This window comes from Protopterus annectens, chromosome 1.part1, assembly GCF_019279795.1.
Source record: "Protopterus annectens isolate FY-2018-M chromosome 1.part1, PAN1.0, whole genome shotgun sequence".
Lineage (NCBI taxonomy): Eukaryota > Metazoa > Chordata > Ceratodontiformes > Protopteridae > Protopterus > Protopterus annectens.
The window spans coordinates 19,065,563-19,085,294 of record NC_056726.1 but is presented as its reverse complement, the minus strand read 5'-3'; the positions used below and the strand labels follow the sequence as shown (position 1 = coordinate 19,085,294).

Here is a 19,732-nt window from a genome sequence, read left to right as displayed (position 1 = left end):
GTAAAGTACCTTATTGTAAGTACAGTGCAGTTAAGGGAATATTCTGATACCCTTAGGCCATCCTCTTTTACTATAGCTTCCTTTTTATAAGTGCTTACTGTGAATATGTTATGAATGTGGGAAAAAAATTTAAAAAATACTAATCTGTGCATACAAAATGTGTGCAAAACCCATTCCAGATGACATTAGCATTGATGATGAAAGTCTCACATCTTCCCTGATATTTCTACTCCGTTTCAGCAGTTTCATGGTAGTTCTGACTGTCCGCTCTCTGTTGCCTCAGTCTTGAGGCTAGTTTTGTTAACCATTTTGTTGAATAGTGATAACTTTATATTATCCCATAAAGCTGATACTCTGGTGGTAATGATTCTTGCTATGAATTTAACTTGATAGTGATGTTTAACTCACTAGTTTACTTTATACATTTTACTGTGTCTCTGAATTTAATTTGATTGGTCATATATTATGTTTGTATGTTTACCGTAACCCAGGTCATGTTTTTTTCTGCTGCTGAGATTCTCAGTGACTCCCAGTATTTGATGGCTCCCTTACAACTCAAGCACCGTAGGGTCTCCCTTCCAGGATGGCGCTACACATGGGGGTGCAGTCCCTATGTGTAGGCTCCAAAGAGAGTGAGCTGAACACACTGTGAATGTGATACAGACAGGCAAGTTGCTGCCATATAGCAGCTGACAGGGTTTTTCCATTAAGCCATACTTCTAACTGATACGATAGCTGACTTTAACTAGATGGGCTTGCAGTGGAAATCTACTCCATCTATGTGGTAACATGTCTGCCTTTCTACATCCGCCTACTGCAACATGGACTCTCTTTTTATGGCCTCTGTGATGATGTGAAGTATTGCCAGCTATGCCAGGAGAAGTAGGACAGTAGATGTGTAACATATGCCAGCCTAGCTAGTTGGTGTTTTGTAAATAATTGTTTGTCATTTGTGTATCAAACTGATTTGTGCAGGTGCTTGTGTTGAAAATGTATTTGTAAAGCTGCTTATGTTAAAAATGTATCAACAGTTGGTTCTGCTGGACAGAAAAGAAATACACCTGTATGTGAGACTGTAACTGTTGAAATGAATATATTGTAACAGGATACTGGGTGAGAAGATGTTAATCTCAGTCCAGCTATCTTTGAAAAATAGTCTGAAATTAAATTACCTGGTTTAAGCCATAAAGATTGTATCTTACAGTTCTGATTGCAGCCAGAAACAAAACTATCTGTGAAAACTATGACTAGGAATCATCCTGTGTTGTCCTTAGGGGTGAATTAATTGCTACCCTGAAAGGGTGGAAGTTTTTGAAATGGTTTTATAGCTTCCAGTTGCTATAACACATTTTGGCAAAGCTCTGTGTGTGTGTGTGTGTGTGTGTGTGTGTGTGTGTGTGTGTGTGTGTGTTATGAGACATATATGTTCTAGATTCTGGTCCATTTCCTAGTAAAGGGAGTAGTGTGGGAACCAGAATCAGATAACCAGATGTATGTGATGTCATTCTGTAATCCAGCACTGAAATGATGTTTTAAGACTAGATGAGACAGAAGTCTCAGGACAATCTGTTTGTGAAATCTGACAAAGAAGGACCACTTACCTACATCAACTTGACTTGCTCTATTAAGTGAAGTGGAAACAGTAATACTCTAGTCAGTTAGGAAAATATAGTGAGGTTAGTTAAGTATTGTTTTTCTGTATCTGTATGAATCTTTCCATCTGTGTTATTTTTCATGTTTCCTATGATTGAAACTCTGGTGTTTATTGTAAAATAGATATTTAGTATTTTTATGTTCTTTTACTATTTATTATTGAATATATTTAAACTTTTCATTGTGGCTGGTCTTTTAGAGAATATTTTAATCTTTGAGAGTACATATATTTATCTGGTGACACTGTGGCCACTCCTGAAAGCCTTGCTTGTTTGGTCAACATGTTAGTATTAATTTAACCCAGTATAATTGTGTAACCTGGCAAGAGCCTTAGAGTAGTTGGCTGTGGAGTAATCTCCCTTATAGTCTGGACAGAGGGGGCAGTGCTGGTAAATCTGTGCCAGCTTTTCCCAGGTGTGTGTGTGCGCGTGAAAATCAAATCTCAAAAGATTGTGTGTGTGTCAGCTACTTGGAGCAGGGACACAGAGCACTGGTTTCACAGAGAGGTTTGTGGAGGACTTGGCTTGGAAAACTGTGATGAGGACTCAACTCTGTAGTTGTGTCAGTGGGGAATATTATTTGGGGCCTGAAGAGAAAGAGGGAAATCCAGTCCCAGGACTGAGTGTGCTCTCTGTGTACTCATGAGGAAAATTGTGCTTCATGCAGAGAGCTATATCTGAAAATACTGTGTGCATTTATCTTTCTTCCAAGTGAATGACAGTGTCAGTGGTGAGGATTAAGGCTGCTTGATTACTGGCTCAGAGGAGGGATGTCACAACCCAATATCAACATATTGAATGAAGTGGCCATTTCCCCAGCATATCTCCACACCCTTCTTCCTTGAAGAGGAGAATAAGCAGTGCCTTATTCCTCCTCTTCCCTGACAGCTGATCAAACTCAAGTCAGTGCGTTATCCCTGTATGCTAGTAGAGCTGGTCATAAAACAAGACTTGGCTGAAAAACAGACACTTTTATTGTCTTTTTATTTAGCCAGTGAATAGATAATACTCTTGCTATTTTTTTTTGTTTCCTGCTTTCCATTGCACACCTCTGTTTACCTTCAGTTGGTGAAAGTAGGTGTCCTGACAACACTTAGAATAAATTGTGTGATTAGTTTCACTATTTAACGACTTATTGCAAGCTAACTTTGCTACTTTGTGTCATCACCACTGTATCTTATGGACACATTTCATATTCATGCTACATTTGTTGTGGTAGTGGTTAGTCTGTCCTGCTGTCCTTTATGCCTTCTGAGTATGATAGGTAGCAGTGGTTTGCAGCGTGTGGCTTTCTGTTGTAAGTAATGGTGAGGAAGAAGAGATGGTGCTGGTGGTAGTGATAATGATGGAAGAATGGTTCTCTTCTTATCCACTTCTTCTGTGCTCTTTGCTGCAGCAGTTACTGTTAAAAATATCCCCCAGTTTGTGTGGTTAACCGTTCATATATTGCATTAACATTTATATATGAATCAAATTAATATTTAGAATCAAGTTAAGAAAAAGCACAAAGAGCCTCAAAGTGAGCTCAGCAGTGTTCTGTATGAAAATACTTTGATGGAAATGTTGGAGATGCAAATGGTTGTAATTAAGGAATGATTCATTTGAGCAAGGATGAATTTCCTAAACATGGTAAGCCTTTGCTACGTTTCATGCTATTGGGTGCAAAAAAAATTGCAAGAAAGTGGCAGTTAAAATATGTACCAAATGAAAGGGAAGTTCTGAACAATGTAAGATAAAAAACTAAAGGTGGGGCCTTTAGAGAAGGGAAAGATTAAAGTTCATAGAAATAAATGGAATCTTTTGAGCAGTACATGCAGGATAATGTTCAAGAGGAGGAGTGAGGTTTAAGGAAAGGCAGGAGTTCAGCAGTTTATGTAATGCTGGAGTGAATTAAAATTGCGAGAAAGAAACCTATTGGTGTTTGTGACATTGTTCAGGAGGTGGTGACAAAAATATATTCTAAATAAAAAGAATATTAAGAAGGCAAAGTAGCTTTCTGTTGATGCTTTGAGTGGCCGAGGAAGGAAGGAGAGCAAAAGGCAACAGAACTAGGGCTTTGCTAGAGAATAGCAGGGAGAGATAAAAGAAACATATAAAATGAGCACTGAAAAGAACTGGAAGAAGGTTACAGAACTGGAAAGACAACAGCTTTGAGAGATTATGAAGTACTGCTAGGCTGTATTTTGTCACTATACTTTAATTTCTAAACTGAATATATCATATGAAATGCTAGGTTAGATGAATCAAATCTTGGAATCAAAACATCAAAATTGTTGGGAGAAATATTAACTACTTGCAAGGAAAGTTAGGTTAAGATGCATAAAATACTTGAACAACTGTACCTCAAAGACATCATTCCCTTTCCATGGAGTATATTTCCTTCCCTAGAGTATGATTCCCATACTTTAATTTATGAAAAAAGTAGGACTTAGAAGTTTCTTTCCCTCACCCCTCCAGCATTTTCATACCACCCATCTTCCTATTTCACACCAAGTTGATATATAAGTGAGCATATACAGTTAATAATGTCAAAAAATAAAGTATTAGGATGGAAGGAGGAAAGCAAAGAAGCAAGTAAGTAGACGCAAAGAAGCAAGTAAGTAGACTAGGTAAAGGTAATAGCGGAGTGGAGTACAGCAGTATAAATAGAGAGAACTTGGTATGATGGGAGGGAAGTAGCTGTGAGGGGGAACAATTCAATATATATTTAATGGTACTTAGTAGGATAGTATTTAACAGGAAGTGTGAGGTATGGTAGAACATCAATGGTAAAGGTACTGTCAGATATAAGGGCATGACCAGTTGGAGGCTAAGTAGGTTTTTAGTTTTTTAATACATTTGCACAGATTGTTTTCATGTCCTAAGGTATAGGATCATCAAGCTACATAACTTGGCTATGTTGTCACTGCTCAGGCAGTCACTTTAGTGATCATAAATTAGATACTTTAAAGAAGTTCTTTGTTTCAGACCTGAAGTTTTTAAGTTGTGTGTATCTTTCAGCAATGGACATGTTTTTGGTTTCAATGGTATTTTATTTGTAGTTTTTAGTTGGTTGTGTCAGAAATCGTTGAGTGTGATGTGGGGTTTCCATGAGGAAGTGAAACCCCTTTAGAGAATGCCAAATATCCTGCAATGCATGCAGAGTGACATGGCATATAGGGACCAGTAGTAGACATGTCTGTTGAGGGCAGTGAATTCATGAAGATTCAAAGAACTGCCTGTTATGGATATGCATTACACAGTCTCATGCCAGGTTTACAGTGATGGCACACACCTTTCTGGAGATCTTCTCTGTCTGCACTTTCCATGTATGCCTCTGGGTATAGACACTCCCATGGTTATGGCTGACATTCTGCTGACTGCATTGTGGATGCACCCTGCCAGACAAGCCTTTCAGGGACTTCACAGTTCAAAGCCAGCATGCTCCCATGTAGCTGTACCACAGTCGTTGCCTACCCATGACTGTTTATGGGGTTGTGGACACCAGCATTCTAGTGTCACACTTCTTGGTGGGCCACTATGGGGTTACAATATACTCTGGGGAAGTGGTGCACCATTAGGTGGACATATTGCTTCCAGTTCTGACACTTCCTTCAGCTTTTCTCGGTTAGGAGTTGCCACAGCGGATCACCTGTCCGCTCATGATTAGCAGTAGAGTTTTTACAGTGTCGAGTTGCCAGCCTGGCACTCAACCTTCCAAGGGAAGGCACACACAAACACGCACACACTCATACCTAAGGCCAATTTAGAGTGTCCAATCCACATACAGCATGTCTTTGGGATGTGGGAGGAAACTGAAGCACCCTTAGGAAACCCACACGACCACAGGGAGGACATTGAGACTCCGCACAGAAGGCACCCCAGCAGAGGATAGAACTGGAGAACCCCTTGCTGTGAGTTGATTATGCTAACCGCTGCACCATAGTAGCCGCCTGCCTCCAGTTCTGACACTGGATGGACAAAAGATACAGTTGGCCAGCATTCATCTCATGGAAGCTCCACTCTGTCATTGAAAAATCTGATTCTTGACTTCTAACATTGTAGCCATGTGCCTGGTTGCTGCCTCCATCATGATGCATTGAAAAAGAGAAGTGTCACGAAAGCTTTGCTTGTTTATTTGTATTAAATTTAAAGATTTATAAAAAAAATTGGCATTTGAGATCCGTTTTTTTCTTCCGTTTTGTTTTATTACTGCCTCCACCACCCATGGCCCTTCCACCTATACTAACATTGATGCCCTTAGCCCTCCTTTACAAATTACGGTGATTGTCCCCTGCCAACCTCTTTGGCCTGTTAGTTAAGATGATACCTGATGCACAGCTTGGCCTGACAGTGCAATATACTGCATAGCTAGTACGTGTTATTGCATGCAGCTGTTTTATTCTTTGCTGTCCTTTGTCATGGTCTACAGCTGTGGACCAAACCTATCCTCTTTGTCAGTGCCACAACATATTGTGCTAACCAGTTTTCATTTGAGGTACACCCAGTTGGTTCCTTCGATGACTCCACACCTGACTCGTCTTCCACTGCTGTTGTAACACCATATTTTGCAGCATGGTGCAGACCACAGCTAGCTTACTGCAGTGCACCACAGATGTATGCAAGCAGCTGAAGTGGCCTTCAGAAGTATGAACATGCATTCAGTGATGGTCAGTGTCTGCAGCAATGTGGTGTTACATATAGTGGTGTTACATATACTGTCTTTATTGTGGTCTGGAGGCAGCTAGTTGAGGCCATCGACCATGTTTCCTAGGTGTATTCTGTATAATCTGCCACATATTACAGTGGGCACCCTTATTGTGGCCTGCTGCACTTGTTCATGAGACCAGCATATTGAAGAGACTGTGGGTAGCAGTGTGTGCACCAACTGAGTAGATCAGGGCTTCTTAAACTGAAGGTCGCGACCCCATATGGGGGTCACATAACTGAATGTTGGGATCACAAAAAAATTGGAGACTGCCTTTGCCTAACGGTGTACTGTCTGGAAAAAATAAAATAATTTTTTTAATGGCGTTCTTCTTGAAGAACACCCTTTGCTTCAGCTCACACAGATGCAGAAGATAAAAACAGGTTGCAAACATTTGTTGCATCTGTGCAACTGATTGTTTACATCTTCATCTTCCGCATGCACAGGATTTGAATTCCATAAGACGTTTGGACTGCTGACCACAACAGAGAAGTGACAGGTTTTGTGTGTGTGTGTGTGTGTGTGTGTGTATATGTGTGTGTGTGTGTGTGTGTGTGTGTGTGTGTGTATATGTATACACGTGTATGTGTGTGTGTATATGTATACACGTGTAGCTTGAAAAGAAGCTGGTTCCTTAATCAGAGGTTCTGACGAAGGTTTCAGGATGGCAAAACCAAAGATTATTCTTGACGTAGCCTGAGGAATGCTCTGTTGAAGGTTCCTGTTTGTTGAAGCTGAGGGGAGGGGGTCGGCAGGGCTTTCAACTCTGACTTTTTGCTTGTGAGTCTGTTGCTGAAAAAATAAGATCTAAGATCTAATGTTGTCAGTCTTCATTTATCCTTGACCTTTGGGACTCTGTTCCAATCCTCGAAACCGGCTTGGCCGTTACATCTTGTGCAAGCCAAAAACACTTGAGCTAAGTCTCTTCCCAGAATACCCCTCTCCAGATTACCTCAGATCTCATTTGCTGCTCCTGTCGCAAGACGCATCAGCCAGATTCTCTCTCAGCTAAGTAAAAATGTTCATAGTTTTCTTTAAAAAAAAAAAAAAAAAAAAAAAAACTTTCTCATTCCTATATACCGATATCTTCATATATCTATAGTTTAATATTGCTCTACCCTTTTTTACCTTACTTGTTCTTTGCTATCCCTCTCCCTTTACACTTTGGCGTTCTCCTCTACCATTATGGTATTTTTTTCCTCATTTTTTCATACCTTTTTATTTCGCATTACTTACCACGAGTGACTGTGCTGTTTTCTACCTAGTGGTAACCTTTTTCTACCACTGTTGATGGTACCTTCCCTTTCCCCACCTTTTTGGTAGTTCTGGCTTACCATTGCTGGTAGCTGTTCCCTTCCTCTGTGTGTGTGTGTGTGTGTGTGTGTGTGTGTGTGTGTGTGTGTGTGTGTGTGTGTGTGTGTGCTGTCAGTTGGTTATTTTTCCGTTATTAACATGATGGATAAATCTAAGGGGACTACTGGATTTAAACAGTGTCAGGATTGTGGTAGGAAGATGCCAACTAAGATGGGCATTCTTCTTGTGTATACTGTTTGGGCCTGTTTCATCTACAACAAGATTACTCAATTTGTCAAGCGGTCAGTCACCGAGCCCTTGTAGAATGCAAAAATAAGTTGATACTCAAAGGCCTGATTGTCTTCCTTTGAGGAGGCTCTGTCCAAGTCTATGACATATCCTCTCCTTCATCTCCCTCTTCTTCTAAACTGGAACATCGACAGAAGAGGAGTCATTTGATGCCGGTGTCCCCTTTGGTTCCGGCAGCCAAGAAACACAAATCTTCGGCTCCCACATCTCCTGTGGAACTGAAGGTTAAAGCTAAAAAACCTATGGAACTGACTTCTTTGGCACTAACTGTGACTACTACCTCTGCACCACAGTGTTGGTGCCAGCCGTCTCGGTACCGATAACTCAAATTTCCCCTTCAGTACTAGCTCCCCCTGTGGCACTACGAGAAATTTGGAACCAACACCCTCCCCCCGGTGCCACAGTCGAGTTTCTTCACTGCTCCCAAGACAAGGTATTCCCCCTCAGTTGACCCCTTTGTGGGATAGCTCCCTAGTCCATTTCTAGAAAGACCGGAATCTCCCTCAAGCTTTTCTGTCCATTCCTTCAGGAGTTTAACTGAAGTTGACATTGTGGGGTTGGTGGATCAGCTCCTTGTGGCTAGGGGTCTTTCTGTATCTTCCATGCCCCTCTCAGTTCAGGAGTTGGGGCTTTCTCTCCCAGGACTCCACAAAATTTTTCTTCTCTGACCTCCTCTGAGGGTTTGGAGCTTACAACTCCAATACCTCCTGATGTTCATCATGTTTCACTGCTGCAGTCATTACACTTGGGTTATCCTGCCATCAGGTGGGCCCGCAGTCGGCCAGAGTTCCAAAGTCTTGGTCCGGCGTCGGTTGCTGTCGCTTCCTCCCTGACGTCAGTGCGCCAGGGGTATACAAGATGCAGCCGAAGCCATTTTCTTCAGTCTTTCTTGCCATGCGGTGCCTGAAGCAAAAGCAGTTCGCAAGTGCCGGTTGGCCGACTCCTGAGATATCAAATTCGATTTTCAAAACTGAACTCTTCGATAAATCTAAGTACCCCGTTGGGGAAACTTTTTCTTGCCTCAGACCGATGTCAGTAAAAGTTAATAATTGTATTTCTTGTGGGAAGCAAATACCTCATAAGGATTTCCATTCTTACTGTATTCCATGCCTAGGCCCAGATCATGACAGCACTAGTTGACGGTTTTGTGCTAGATTTAACAAGCGCACTATTAAACATCAGTTTGATTTTGCTCGCCATTACTTTGGCTGAAGATTTAATTATACCATGCCGTCGGAGCAACCGATGACCGGAATACACAAAAAACGCAAAGACAAGGATAAGGACAGGCATCAGAGTCCCAAAACTGACGATGAACCCTCGTCTAGGCCAGTCGCCGGTTCTTAGTGAGGTGCTTTCGCAGCCCCTGACACCCGCAACCTCAGAGCCACAGGCCGCGTCCGACTCCCATGTGGAGATGTCTAGGCCTCTGGATACTCAAGGAGTTGGGCCTACGGAGACTAACCCTTCAGATGGGTCTGGAGCCGCTGAGCAGGCATCGGCTTCTGTGGGTGTTTTCAGACCTTCACAGCTTACCATAAAAACTGCAGCCAAGTCTAAAACTCCATTAAAGACAAAGAAACAAGTACAGCATTCACCTGGACAGGCCTCCATGCCTAAAAAGCAGATGCTCAAAATGGCCGAAGACTTAATTACTCTGATCAGGGGTACCCATCCCCCTCCTGATAAAAGGCCTAGGCAGGATACAGACTATGATTCCTCTGACCAGGTTTCTATATCTTCAGATACCTCTTCAGACCAGGGATATTCTTTACCCCCCTATGAGGACTCTGATGCTGAAGAATCAGTTCCTTCAGCCTCTCCTCCTGAGTATTATTCTTTTGGGGAAACTTTACATACCATGAGGGAGCATTTCCATTGGGAGGGCCAGGATTACTCAGAATCCAAGAAAAGGCTCAGAGACTTTCTTTTATTGCCTCAGCACAGGCCCCTTGCTATTCCGCCAGTGTTTGATATTGTAGATGATGTGTTCTCTGAATCCAGTTTAAATCCTGATTCTTTACCCCCCTGCTCCAGTCAAGCCAGACAGGTACTACAGAGTCCCTGACTCTCACAAATTTCTTTATAAAAACCCTGTTGCTGACCCAGAAACTATTTCCCAGGGTCCCAAAGGGGTAAAGGCTTCCACGGTTAAAAATCCAGTTCCCTCTGACAGGGATTCTAGAACATTAGACAGATGGGGGAAGAAAGTTTACACTTCTGCAACTTTAGCAGTGAGGGCTTTAAATTGCCAGTTTCACATGCTTAAATACCAACAATATTTAATGTCTCAGTTAAAACAGAAAATGATTACAAGTTCAGAACATCCTGACTATAAGAAAATACAGGATTTATTGCATGCAGCTGAACAAGTGGGAAAACATGATCTGCAATGTGGTTTTGATTCATTAGAGGCTTCTTGTAGAACGGCAGCTATGGTGGTGCAGTGGTTAGCATTGTCGCTTCACAACAAGAGGTTCTCCGGTTCGATCCTCGGCTGGGGTGCCTTCTGTGCGGAGTCTGCATGCCCTCCCTGTGGTCGTGTGGGTTTCCTCTGGGTGCTCCGGTTTCCTCCCACATCCCAAAGACATGCAGTAGGTGGATTAGACACTCTAAATTGGCCCTAGGTGTGAGTGTGTGCATGTGTATGCCTTCTGTGGAAGGTTGGGCTCCGGGCTGGCACCTTGACACTGTAAAACTCCACTGCCAATCATGAGCGGTCAAGTGATCTGCTGTGGCGACCCCTAACCGGGAAAAGCCGAAAGAAGAAGAAGAGGCTTCTTGTAGAGCAGCAGTTACAGGATCTGTGATTCGAAGGCATGCTTGGTTAAAAGAACAAAGTTTACCAGATCATGTTAAGGCAAAATTATTGGATGCACCTTTACAGCAAGACATTTTATTTGGTGTTAAGGTAGAAGAGGTATTAAAGAAAATGGAGGATAAGGCAAAATCTATGCAAACAGTGAAGGATTTCTTACAGGTACAGCCACCAAGATTTAGCAGATATTGGCCTACAAAGAATTGGTCTTTTCCAGTGTCAGACAGGCCACAAAGAGGCAGGTACAGACGCCCAAGAGGCAGATCTTAGCCCCAAGGCTCTTGCAGACCACGACAGTGGGGTGCTTCAACTCCAAAAGGAGGTGAAGACAAGTCACAACCTTACAGGAAACAGTCCTAATGACTTCCACCTTCGAATGTCAAACACTTCCCTTTTGGCAGCTCCCTTAGGGGGGAAACTAGCACTTTTTTCTCAAAATTGGCAAACAGTCACCCAAGACAAGTGGGTTCTGAATATTGTGTCTCAAGGTTACAGGTTCTAATTTCACACTTTACCAAGGCTAAAAGGAATGCCAGACCTGCCACAAAATCAATGGGCAGAGGCACAAAAACAAATTACAGCCCTCATGGACATGAGAGCTATTCAAAAAGTGCCACAGCAAGAACAAGGATTTTACTCAAGACTTTTCCTGGTCCCCAGAAAGGACAAAGCCTGGAGACCCATACTAGATCTTTCTACTCTAAATACTTACCTGGATGTTCCGAAATTCAAAATGTTGAAACTGCAAATGCTTCTTCCCATGCTGGGCAAGAAGGCTTGGCTTGTTACTTTGGACTTCAAAGAGGCATACCTGCATGTCCCTATCAGACAAAATTGCAGAAGATACCTCAGATTCATAGCTGGTTCAATGCACTACCAATTCTCTGCACTGCCCTTTGGCTTATCTACTGCACCCAGGGTCTTCACAAAGTGCCTGGCACCAGTAATTGCATTTTGCAGACAAAAGGGAATTCAAATATATCCATACCTGGACGACTGCCTTATTCAAGCAGAGAGCAAGGACATTCTTCTAAAGCATCTGGTGTTTGTAAAAAGGTTGCTAATTTGCCTAGTGTAAAAAGGTTGCTAATCTGCCTAGGGTACACAGTAAACGAAAAGAAGTCAAAACTATTGCCCTCACAAGAGATAATATTCCTGGGTGGTGCCAGCTTAAATATAACGGCCCAGATGGCTTATCTCACGCCAGACAAACAAGGACAACTGACTCAGTATTTTCAATTGATGGCAACAAAGTCCCAGCTCCCTGCAAGAAAAAATCTACAGGCCTTGGGATTCATGGCATCCTGCATACTACTAATTCCATATGCCAGACTGCATATGAGGAAATTGCAATGGTACCTAAAAAGTGTTTGGACTCAACACTCTCACAGTTTGGAAACAGTAATACCACTAATTCCCTGCCTACAACAGGAGTTTCGATGGTGGGAACAGGCATGTCACCTCAACAAGGGTCAGCCTTTCACTCTACCCACAGCCAGGCAGACTTTAACAACAGATGCTTCAGATTACGCCTGGGGAGCACACATGGCAGGAAAATGTATTCAGGGCAAGTGGACCACAGACCAAATGCATCTTCACATCAATCAAAAAGAGATGTTGGCTGTACAAAATGCCCTAATAGCTTTCAAGGACCTTCTGCATTCAGGACAATTATTATTAAAGACAGACAACACCACAGTAATGTGGTACATAAACAAGCAAGGGGGCACTCATTCTTACCCCCTATGCAGACAAGCCATGACCTTGTGGAACACAGCTCTAACTTATCAAGTTCATCTGCAAGCACAATTCCTGCCAGGAAAGAAAAATACTCTGGCAGGCGACTTAAGCAGAAATATCATGGATCCTCACGAGTGGAAACTAAATCCACAAGTCTTCAGCATGATAACACAAAAATGGGGGTGCCCAGACATAGATCTTTTTGCCTCCCCACTGAATTGCCAACTACAAAATTTCTGCACAAGGACTTATCACACACAAGCATGGAAAGTGGGTGCTCTTTCGTTCAGCTGGAAAAACCTAAAAGTTTATGCCTTCCCACCACTGCCTCTCCTTTCAAAGGTACTCCTAAAAGCCAGACAAGAAAAACCGCAGATGATCCTGATTGCTCCAGACTGGCCACACCAGCACTGGTACCCAATCTTAAAGAACTTAGCTCAAGGACCACCATGGATTTTACCTCAAATTCCACACTTTCTGACTCAACAAAACAATCAGATCCTGCACAGTCAGCTCAAAACCTTAAACTTGGCTGCATGGCAGATTCATTAGTCAAACAGAAAACACCTCTCTCTAAAGCTGTTATGGATGTCATTTTGGAGGCCAGGAGGCCTAGCACCAGGAAATCTTACTCAGAAAAGTGGAAGAGATTCTGTGCCTGGAACCAGGCTCAAAGCCTTGACCCTCTTGTCCCAAACATTCCTCAGATACTACAATACTTAACTGAGATGCTGGACAAAGGACTATCCTTCTCATCCATTAAGATCCACGCCTCTGCCATCTCGGCTCATTACAACATAGACCATCCTATTTTCTATCATCCATTGCTAAAGCAGTACCTCAGACGGGCTAAAAACATAAGACCGCCCCGGAGAGCACCAACACCTACTTGGGACCTCAATTTTGTCTTGGAAAAAACTCACTTTACTTCCTTTTGAGCCAGCCAATTCAGCAGAATTAAAATATGTATCATGGAAAACTGCTCTGCTTCTGGCAATAACCTCAGCACGAAGAGTCTCAGAGTTACAGGCACTAATGGCAGTGGAGCCTTTCATCATTTTTCACCAAGACAGGGTTTCTTTAAGAACAAACCCTTCTTTTATGCCTAAGGTGGTATCCAGTGTGGCTCTTAACCAAACTATCCACTTGCCAACCTTTTATCCAAATCCCCAGAATAAAGGGGAGAGACTTCTGCATTCCTTGGACATACACAGACAATTACATTTCTACTTGGACAAAACAAAAGCTTTCAGAAAAACTGAGCAATTGTTTGTATCATATGCTGCAGGATCGCAGGGAAAGGCTATTTCAAAGCAGACCATTTCAAAACAGACCATTTCAAAGTGGATAGGACACTGTATCCGGTTCTGCTACACACAACATGGGAAACCAGTACCTAGTAATATTAGACCACATTCCACCAGGGCAACTGCCACTTCTACTGCCTACCTTAGAGGAGTACCTACCAAAGATATCTTGGAAGCTGCAACTTGGAGTTCAGTGCACACCTTTACCAAGCATTACCATTTGCCTCTTTATTCTAGATCCAGAGCTGGCTTTGCCACTGCAGTGCTGCAGGGCCTCATAGCCACACCAAATCCTCTATAGAACCAGCCACCCTAACTCAGCTTTGGGATTCAACCCAAGTGTAATGACTGCAGCAGTGAAACACGATGAACATAGTACAGTTTTGTATCTACCATAAATGTAGATGTTCAAGTGTCTTCACTGCTGCAGTCCAGGTTACCCACCCGCCATCCCCTCTTTCTTAGCTGGGACTTATCTATACTTCTCAACCCTATACTACCTATGTGGTGTATTTGCTGGTTACTGAAGGTTTTATTTTTACCTTCTTGTATGTTTTATTAGCAGTATGTATTGCCTACCATTTTTGGGGGCACCTGACATCTGGGGCAAGAAAAACTGAAGAAAATTGCGTCTGCTGCATCTTGTATACCCCTGGCACACTGACGTCAGGGAGGAAGCGATAGCAACCGACGTCGGACCAAGACTTTGGAACTCTGGCCGACTATGGGCCCGCCTGATGGGCAGGATAACCCAAGTGTAATGACTGCAGCAGTGAAGACACTCGAACATCTACATTTATGGTAGGTACAAAACTGTACTTTCCAGCTGCTGTGGTACAGACAGCCTTTATTCCTTCGTTTCCAGAGTCTGCTTTGAGTTCCTTGGTTCCATCAGAATTTACAAGCTGCCAGGGCCGTAGCTCGGTTGCCTGATTCGAGGGGCTCTGATTGGCTCCATTTTTTTTTTTTTTGTTCGGCGTAGTTCATGACTCTTGGAGCCTCAGCTGAATTGGCCTCTTCCTCAGCTCCTGTTTCAGGGGCAGATTCCTCAGAGCAGAGTGGGACCATGGTTCCAAGGTTGTCCTTCTCTGTTCCAAGCTGCCATCCCTCTTTAGGGGGACCCCCTTTCCAAGATTTGGAGAGGGCATCGGCATCTGCAGGTTCTCAGCTGGCCCCTCTTCTGCTGGAGTTGCATCCCCGGAGTCCCTCTTGCCCAGAGCTGCCACCAACCTCCAAGCTCGGGCAGTGAGCATCAAAGCTACAAGATAGCCCTACAAAGGGCCACTCTTCTTCTGAGTCCTCCAGAGATATCCCCACTGAGGAGATGCCCTGGAAAAACACATGCAAGAGGAAACACTTATATTCCCCAGAAGAATCTGTCACAGAAAACATGGACTTTGATGATGGGGAGAGTTCCCCTTGGTCACCCCCAGAAGACATCTCCTTTGGAGGCTTTCTAGAAATTCTGAAAAAGAGGGGTTACTGGAAGCCCAAAATACCTTACCTCTGAGGAGTTAATTATGGCAGTCTTAGCATGTTGGCGGCTGGTGGACCCATTTGTGAAGGATGAAGGCACACAGCATTGGGGAAACTGACTGTAAAGGCAGCCTCTGACATGTGCTGCTCTGCTAATGTTGATGCTACTCCTAGACCATAACTCGTGTGAATCTCATATGTACCAGAAAATCCTGACATGCAGAATAGATGATCACTGCTGCCCATGCATTTCCAAATTATACTGCCATGTTTTATTTTGTCATTTGCATACACAATGGCTCTCATTGATATGTTGACACCCACTTAAAATTATCGTGCAGTTATTAGCACATGATTCATACTGCTGTGTTCTCTGGTATTGTGGGCATGATATGCTGAGTCACCCCCATGTGTTGCCACTCACCATGCTGTTTCATGCAACTCTGTGTTTGTTTCTACATACCTCCTATTATTTCTCTAAATCCCATGTAGCTAAGCTGTGTAAAAGGACTTCATTATGTCATTTTGGGAGCTCATTATAGTAGTCTTGATTGTGAGTGAAAGACATTGAAGCAAAAGATGATATGTGTAATAACCTGAAATAAATTAAATAATTCACAAAAAAGAAAGTAAATAAGTGACAGAAATGTTTTATCATCCGAAAGCAAATGTTAAGCTGCTACAGAAGTTTATTTTTCATTTGAGTATCAAGTTGAATACTTTTGAAAGCCATCTGCCATTTACTTAAAGGCAGCACAAACTATGACTTGATGTGTAGTGAATGTTTTAGATTTCATGGATGGGATCTCCTGCGTATTAAGGTCATCTATGCTCATTTAGGATATGTAATTGAGAGTCAACATCTTTGAACAGTTTTCTTCACTTTATAATTACTTGTCATATTTTTCTTACAGGAAGTAGGCAAGGATGAGCTGTTGGGCAAGAACTTGCGTCCTAGCTTGCTACCAGGTAATGTGTCTTTCATTTTATGGTGTGAAGACTTTTTATGATTTTCTTCATATAGATCACTGTTGCATTGTTGTTTGTGACGTGGAATAAATACTTGGAATTCAGTGGTTTGTGGCCGGAGGTGTTTCTTGTTTGGAACTGTGTGTTTTTACTTGGTTAGTACGTTTGGTTGTGGTCGGTGAGACTTCCACATAGGCCATGGAGAATCTAGGTTCAAGTAATGAAATCACTGAATTATTGCAGAAAATAAATCAGCAACTCATCACAAAAGGTTTCTCATCTAGGAAAAAAGCCATCATTGTTCTTCTCTACTTGTCACTCATAAGACCCATTCTAGAGTACAATTCCCCTTTTGGTATGTACCTCACAAGACATCTACAACAACTAGAAAGGCCACAGAAATACCTCACAAAGAGGATTACCGGCCTCAAACAGATGCCCTATGCAGACAGTCTCAAAAAACTCCAGCTTTACTCCATCGCATATTGCCTGCTCAGGAGATCTCTGCCTAACATACAAAGCTATGTCAAACCCAGAGCTGTTGGACATACTCCACTTAAATCACAATCCCTCCGAGCTACACGCTCTAGGGACCTAAACCTTGTCACCACAATAAACAGAACAGGCTGGAAGGGTAGATTCCTGTCCCAGAAACTTCCCATACTGTGGAACGGACTACCTATGTCAAACAAAACTCCTCATTAGCACTCTTCAAGAAAAGTCTTGATGATTGGATGGGAGATAAGAAATTCACCCCGGGGATCACATCTGTGGCTCTGCTCAACAGGAGCACAGGAAAATAATTTTCTTGGGTGGCGAAAGCCAGGGTACCTTTTTGGGTAGCCTTATATAGGCCCTAGGGCCAGTAGCCTAGTACCTACCTATGAACTAGCGGAGCACACTACCCAGATAAAGTCCTTGATGGATAAGCAAAATGATACGGGCAGTAACATCTTTGGTAGCCTGGGCTATCCTCTTACCCAACCTACTCAGCCTCCGCGTTCTTTACAGCTAAATTCAGCAACTGCAAGTGGATACAATGGTGAAAATTGTAGTAGTGAAGATTCCAGGAATTGTGCAGAAAGTGATGGTAACTTTTGGAAAATTAATATGATCAATTTTCGTGTAGAAGCCGGTAATGATATTAGCAAAACCAGAATGTGCAAAATCAATCCATTACAGACAGATTGAAAATGTTTGAGAAAAAACTGTTTGCTTGTAAGAAATTGAAAATAGAAAACGCGTACTTGGAGAGGAGTGTTGAATTAGCCCAAGTACCCATGTGGGTTATGCTGTTGGAAGTATCCCAGTGGCATGAAAAGTAACCTGGAAATGTTAAACAAAATGCAAAAACTGTTTGATTACACTGGTTTGGAGCAAATGAAAATTATGATAAAGTACAACAACCAAGAAATAGAGCAGGTGAGTAAAGATTTGGATAGACGAAATGCATTTATTAAAAATGACTTATTATTTGAACATTATCAGACTAATTATGGCAATGTATTAGCTAGTGTAGAAAACAGTTGCAAAAAATATATTTTCTTGTAAAGTCGACAAAATTAAAAGAGACCTTAATGAATACGCGATGGGGAAATCGTATCTGTATTCGCCAGGTTGCTGGGGTAATGCTGGGGAAGGAACCAATCGGGTGTCGTGTGTAAATGAGGAAGTGACATCAGGGCCGAGGGATTTATTAGCAGCAGGATTCCTCTTTAGATGGCAGTTTACGGCATGTGGAGAGGTTGAGAAGCAAGGGGCAATCAACGAACCAGTTGAGGAACAACAGCAAGAAGTATATGGCACATGGGGCGAGACCCAAGAATCGGAATTACCAGCAGAGTTACCAGCGTAGATGTTATTGGATTTGGCTTTGGGTTCCAATGATGAAGTGCTTACATTGACTGTGAAACTGTGAATTATTTGGACAATGGACAATTCAGTACCACCAATGAAGCGTGTTGTGAGGATGGTATTGATAATGATAGTGAGCCAATTGACTTTGAAATACTGATACAAGCAATGGTTGAGGTGGGCAACAAAAATGCAAATGTTTGTTTATCCAAATGTAATTTATAACAGTGTAGGTGATTAGAAAGTATTTAATTACTCTGAAAAATTGATTGACAGTGTGCATGCTAATTTGCTTGCGAAAGGATTTACTTTTGTGCCTAGCAGACATGGAGGGTTAGCAGAAACTTTTATTGATTTAAAATTATTCACAAGCAAAATGAATTTAAAAATGTGGTTTAAAGCTGATGGCATGGAAAAACAGGAGGTAAGCCATTACATAAAAAGGCCAAGTACTTTTAACCCCCCCCCCAGTAAATAATTTGATAGGAATGTTTGAAAAGGCCTATGAAATAGATATCAGGGAAGGTTTTAAGAGTAAACCTGTAAGGTCAGATTACAATTTGTCCATGGAGGAGGAAAGTGTGTTACTGTATATAGCTACAGATAAAAGTATATGCATAATGAAACCTGATAAAGGTAATGGGGCAGTCCTAATGGACAAAAGTGACTACCTCGATAGTATGACAACATATTTATTGGATGAGACTTATTGTGAAAGCAATGTAAATGAGATCAATATAGCATACAAAAAGTTGGATTTGATATTAGAAGACATGTTGTTTCAGGGGCAAATAGATGAAAATGATTACAAATATTTAAAAAATGAGCACCCCATGGTTTCCAATATATTTGGAAAACCAAAAATCCACAAGGCCCTAAGAAATTTGAAATTTAGGCCCATAGTAGATGGTAAGTGAACAAATACATGCTTTATTAGTAAATACTTGGATTATCATTTACAAAAAGGACTGGGGGTATTTTTGTATATAAGTAAGGATGCTTGGCAATTTTTAGAAAAATTAAATTATGTGGATATTAATGACATTTTTTTTAGTTACTATAGATGTTTGCAATTTTTCTGTGATACCCCACCATGTGGGTTTGGCATGGTTAGAAGTCCAACTAATTAAGACTAATTTATTTGATCAAGATCAAATTAATGTATTTATTGTATTGATGGAGGTGGTATTAAAAACCAACTATTTACATTTTGAAGGACAATATTATAAGCACCTGACCGGAGTGGCTGTGGGGGCTGCATGTGCCCCATATATGCAAACTACGTCATGTCATATCGGGAACAGGAGTATATATTTCAAAGTCAACATCAGGCCCATATTAAATATTATACAAGGTTCCTGGACAATATATTTTTGATCTGGGAAGGACATGAGGACGGTTTGAAAGAATTTTTAGAATATATTAATTAAACAGTTGACTTTTTTAAGTTCACACATGGATATCATAAAGAAATGATATTGTATTTGGATGTAAAATTGAAAATAAATAGAGAAAGGAATAGTTTGTCATCAGGGATCTACATAAAACCCACTTTTCCAAGTCATACTTAGACTTTAAAAGTTGGCACCCATATCACCAAAAAAAAGTCTATTGTAAAGGGTCAGTT

At 41.8% G+C, this 19,732-nt stretch overlaps 1 protein-coding gene across 1 annotated transcript in view; it reads left to right on the top strand.

Moving 5' to 3' along the window:
* The window catches only part of MTMR12 (myotubularin related protein 12), a 1,177,010-nt gene that overhangs the window by 384,093 nt on the left and 773,185 nt on the right, over positions 1 to 19,732 (top strand). Inside the window, exon 2 of the mRNA XM_044073440.1 lies at positions 16,197 to 16,251. Coding sequence (XP_043929375.1) covers positions 16,197 to 16,251 — 55 coding nt within the window. The remainder of the gene's footprint in view (positions 1 to 16,196; positions 16,252 to 19,732) is intronic.